Here is a 4,522-nt window from a genome sequence, read left to right as displayed (position 1 = left end):
GAAACTAGATGAAAATAATGCAAAGAATGAAAGATAGAACCCTAGAATTTGAAGAAAGGATCTTTCGCATCCAAAATCCGCCTCCAAGGGGTGAAGAAAGTGTGATTTCGCCTCTTTCTGTTCAAAGATATCAACCCTAGGTTGACTAAAACCTTATATAGTTTACTAAAAATTACAGAAAAATAGGCCCAAGCCCAATTAAATGGCGCTCAGCGGCAGAATTGCGCTCAACGGTAAGTGCGGTTCTTCAGAATGACGCTCAGTGGCACTTTTAACCCTCAGCGGTGACTGCGATGCTTCAGAATGCCGCTCAGCGGTAAAAGTTACGCTTAACGGTGACTACGACTCTTCTTTTGTGCACTTTTACTTCCTTTCCTGAGTCCAGCTCCTTACTACTTCAACTTCTTTCATCTAATTCATCTTAATTCCTGCCAAAACAAGGAAAACCAAGCATAAAATCCATCCAACTCTCTTATTTCCAAAACTTAAGCAAAAACTTGAGTCCAAGCTAGTTTCTAAGTCATAAAGGTTGTTTTTAATATCAAAATTAAGTATAAAAATAACGGTTTTTCAACCGTTATCACAACCCCAAACTTAGAACTTTGCTTGTTCTCAAGAAAACAAGATGTAACTCAGTCTTCCACCAATCAATACAATAGTTCAACATATTCAAAAACTCTTTCTTTCAAGACAAGTAATTACTCAAATCAGCTTATCAAAAATAATTCAGTCAAGATGCACACATGCTTTGATTCAATCAAGCTCATTGTGGTGTTCACATAATCACATAGTATCCAATAAATGCTATTCTCATGAATGATCAATTAACTAAGCATAGATGTAATCATGTGCTCATGTAATTATTCCTCACTAGATAAAGTGTTTCACTCAATCACACAAGTGTATATAGAGGTCACTCATTCACTCCACTATCACAATGTCACATGAATCAACTTTGCCTTTCATTTAACCACAATTAAACACACTCACAAGCAAGCATCATCACAAGGACTTTTCTATGGCTTATAATGTGGCTGGGCTAAGAAGAAAATTGGTTTTTCTGGATCAAAAATTCCTTGAGTTAAGAGATTCATTCACAACCATTCTCACTCTTCCCAACTTTCCCTTGCATTGAGCTTTTCTTTTTCTTTTGCTTTTCACGTGCTTAACACTTGGCTCAATGCCTTTGTTTTTATTTTGCCTTTTTACACTTCCCAACAACCCCAAACTTGAACCTTTATCAATACCACAAGATATTCTCAACTCAACTCAAGGTAAATATTTTCAAAAAGGGTTTTCACATCATATTCAAGGCTAAAGTTTCAAAGGATAAAACACATTGTGTTCTCTTTTATTGGGCTAAAATCATGCATTTGGCTAAAAAGGGTTACCAACAAATGGCTTTGATCATATGACACATGCAAACAAGTGATTCAATCATAGAAACCTGGGCAAAGTCATTTATGCTTTCAAGGTAATAGCACTCAATAACAAAAACTCTGGAGTTCAAAACCTCACACATAAGCTCATTCAACATTCCATCTATTCCAGATACACATCATGCTTAGCATCATAATCACAATCACAACATCATGCATCTATTCACATAGCTTGTGAACAACCACCTGTATATCAGCATATAATGCACAATCTCAACATCAATCAATATCCAAGCATCATCAAGCAATACTCATCATGCATAAATCACAAGCAAACCATCATAACAGATAAAGTTTCACACTGAGTACCTCACAACCTACTCTAAGAACAGAAGCAAATAAGTTCAACAATACAAAACAAAAGATAAGAAAAAATCCTGCTCTAGAGGTGATAGCATCCATCAGTAGATGCTATCTCTACTCCTCATCAACGCATGCTATCATCCGAATCTTCCTCCTCTCCTTCTTCTTCTTCAGCATCTTCAAAGTCATCATCATTATCCTCATCATCGTCATCCATAGGTGGAGCTTTAGCTGCTCTAGCTCCACTAGCCTAAGCTTGCTCCTCTGGCCATGCCACCACATTGTTGAACTCATCCATGGTCCACCGATGTCCTGGGGGTGTATCATACATCCCAATGATCATCTCTGCTGTGGCCACCTGCCCTCTATGGATAGACTGTAACCTGTCCTCCATCAAAGACATATACATGTCCCTCATATGAAAAGGCTTTGCATCATGAGGCAGTGCATGTGCTTGTGATGGTCCTGTCCTTCTAGAAGACTGACGTGGTGGTACGGTCTGAGCTGCTTCATCTCCGCCACAATACTGTCTATAATAGGCCTCAACAATTGCCTTCCTTGGCCTCTCCACTAGCGGTGTAGAAATATTCACTCCAGCTATCTCACAAAGGTGTGTGATCAGGGAAGGATGTCGTAATGGTGCCTTGTTGTTCATAGTATTGGCACACACCTGTATCTCATTGGCTATAACCTATCCAATGTTAATGCTCATCCCTCTGAGCACACAGTACAGAAGAAGAGCCCTGCTGACAATAATATCTGAAACATGTGAACAAGGTTGGATGTTGGCATGAGAAAAAGCCATCAAGTACTTTGCTAAGGGAGTCAGATAAGCTCTCCTAATATTCACAACTGCACCATTCCTATTTCTCTGAAAGTGCCCTCTAGGGACACAAAGCACATGCTCCACATCATCAAAATCTGCTCCTTCTTCCATGTTCAGAGCAAACTGACACTACTCACCAGCCCATTCAATATTTAAAAACCTCTTAATGGAATCAAGGTCATACCGAATGGTGTGTCCTCTAACATAGCTCATATAATCCTTAGTGGGATGATTACCCAACCGCCTTGCATTGGTGTAGAACTCTTTCACCACTGCTATGTTAGCTGGTGCAGGATAAGTGGCTAATCTCTCCCAATTTCTGTTCTCTAGTTGCTCTCCAAACTGTGGAGCAAAATCAGGTATCCACCCAGCCTTCCTTTCCATCAATAGCCTTCTATCTTGAACATTATTGAAGTGGCGCTCATGTTTACGAGAAAGGAACTTGTGAGAATAGAGGCGCTCTGGTTCCTTCTCCTTCCTCTTGGATTCTATAGTCTTGATTCTTTTGCCCGATAAGGAGGCCATCCCTGCATCAAATACAATTAACAAAACCACAAGACACATTGTTAAGCATTAGTAAACCACAAACAACTCCCTAAAACACTCCTTATCACCATTGAGGGCAAACAGAACCCCTCAGCGCCACCTGTGCAGAGAAACAGTAGCAAAACAAACTCAAAAAACCATTCTGTAGAAATCGCGCTCAGGGGTAATTTTCGCTGAGCAACGATTCTGCAGATTTGCCAAAATGCCCAAAATTTGCTTCTAATCTCGACCCTCATGCATTCTTCCTAGTTCCAGTCCCAATTCAAACAATTTAATCGGTCCAAACAGTGATAAATTCATCTAATCATACATAAAAATCAAAACCCCTCAAGAATCATGCTTAGACAACCATGTTCATACCAATTCATGCTTTCAAAAACCCTAGAATGAAAAATGCATGTACTCACTTAGTTGGAGATGCTAAATGAGTGAAGAATGCTATAGGAATATGAAGAAATCAGCCCCTAACAGCAATGCTCTCATTAAACCCCAAACTTGGATGGAAACTTGATGCAAAAAATGGTTGAAAGAGAGGTTTTGTGAAGGAGGAAGGAGGGAAAAGTGGAGAAAACTCTTTGAAGAGTGCTTGAGAGTATTTGGGAGGAATGAAATCTGAAAGTGGCGGCCAAGACGCGCCCTAGGGTATGAAAAAGACCTAATGGGCCAAATCCCGCTGAGCCCAAATTTTAAAAACCCAAACAGAAAAATCTGCAGCTTTCGCTCTTAACGGTAATTATCGTTGAACGACATGCGCGACACCCACTTTCTTCCTTCCTAGCTTGCTCTAAGCGTCCTTTACCAATGCCTCTCAACTTCAACTCTCAATTTTTCAAATCTCATATATTTTCCACTCACTCTCACTTCACCAATGCACTTAGTTTCTCACACCACTCAAACATTCAAGTCAATACCTATAATGCAACAAGAGCAGAACCAAAACAAACAAACAAAGATAAAGTCAATCAACTGGGTTGCCTCCCAAGTAGCGCTTGTTTAACGTCACGAGCCTGACCCAAAATCCTCCAGCACCCATCAGTAGGTGTAAATATTACCATCACCTTTCAGTTGGTGTACCTTCTAAGTATCCAGTAAATACTCACCAACCTAGCATCCATCAGTAGATGCTAAACCCAAATATAACAATGTTCCAAAGTTTCAAATTACATCACCAAAATAAATAACTTCAAAGAAATTAATGTTCTCAAATCATTGGGGTGCCTCCCAGCAAGCGCTCTTTTAACGTCACTAGCTTGACCTAATAAAGCTCAAGTTCCTTCTTCAATGTTGGTGTTCCTCTTGCTTTCATCACACCAACTCATCAATTGCTTTCGATCCACCTTCTTGACTCTCCTTGAATATGGAGCTTCAATCTCTATCACTCCATTCTCTTTGAAATCTTTCACAACCC

The 4,522-nt window shown here is 39.8% G+C and overlaps 1 protein-coding gene across 1 annotated transcript; it reads right to left on the bottom strand.

Annotated features, from left to right (window-relative positions):
• Nucleotides 1–1,866: 1,866 nt before the first annotated feature.
• LOC108321927 (uncharacterized) lies at nt 1,867–2,397 on the bottom strand. Its single transcript, XM_017553843.1, has 2 exons — nt 2,101–2,397; nt 1,867–1,992 (listed from the first exon to the last, which is right to left on the bottom strand). The coding sequence occupies exons 1-2, from the start codon at nt 2,395–2,397 to the stop codon at nt 1,867–1,869; spliced, it is 423 nt and encodes a 140-aa protein (XP_017409332.1).
• Nucleotides 2,398–4,522: the final 2,125 nt, after the last annotated feature.

Source organism: Vigna angularis, chromosome 6 (assembly GCF_016808095.1).
Source record: "Vigna angularis cultivar LongXiaoDou No.4 chromosome 6, ASM1680809v1, whole genome shotgun sequence".
NCBI lineage: Eukaryota > Viridiplantae > Streptophyta > Magnoliopsida > Fabales > Fabaceae > Vigna > Vigna angularis.
This window is presented reverse-complemented; position numbering and strand designations above follow the sequence as displayed.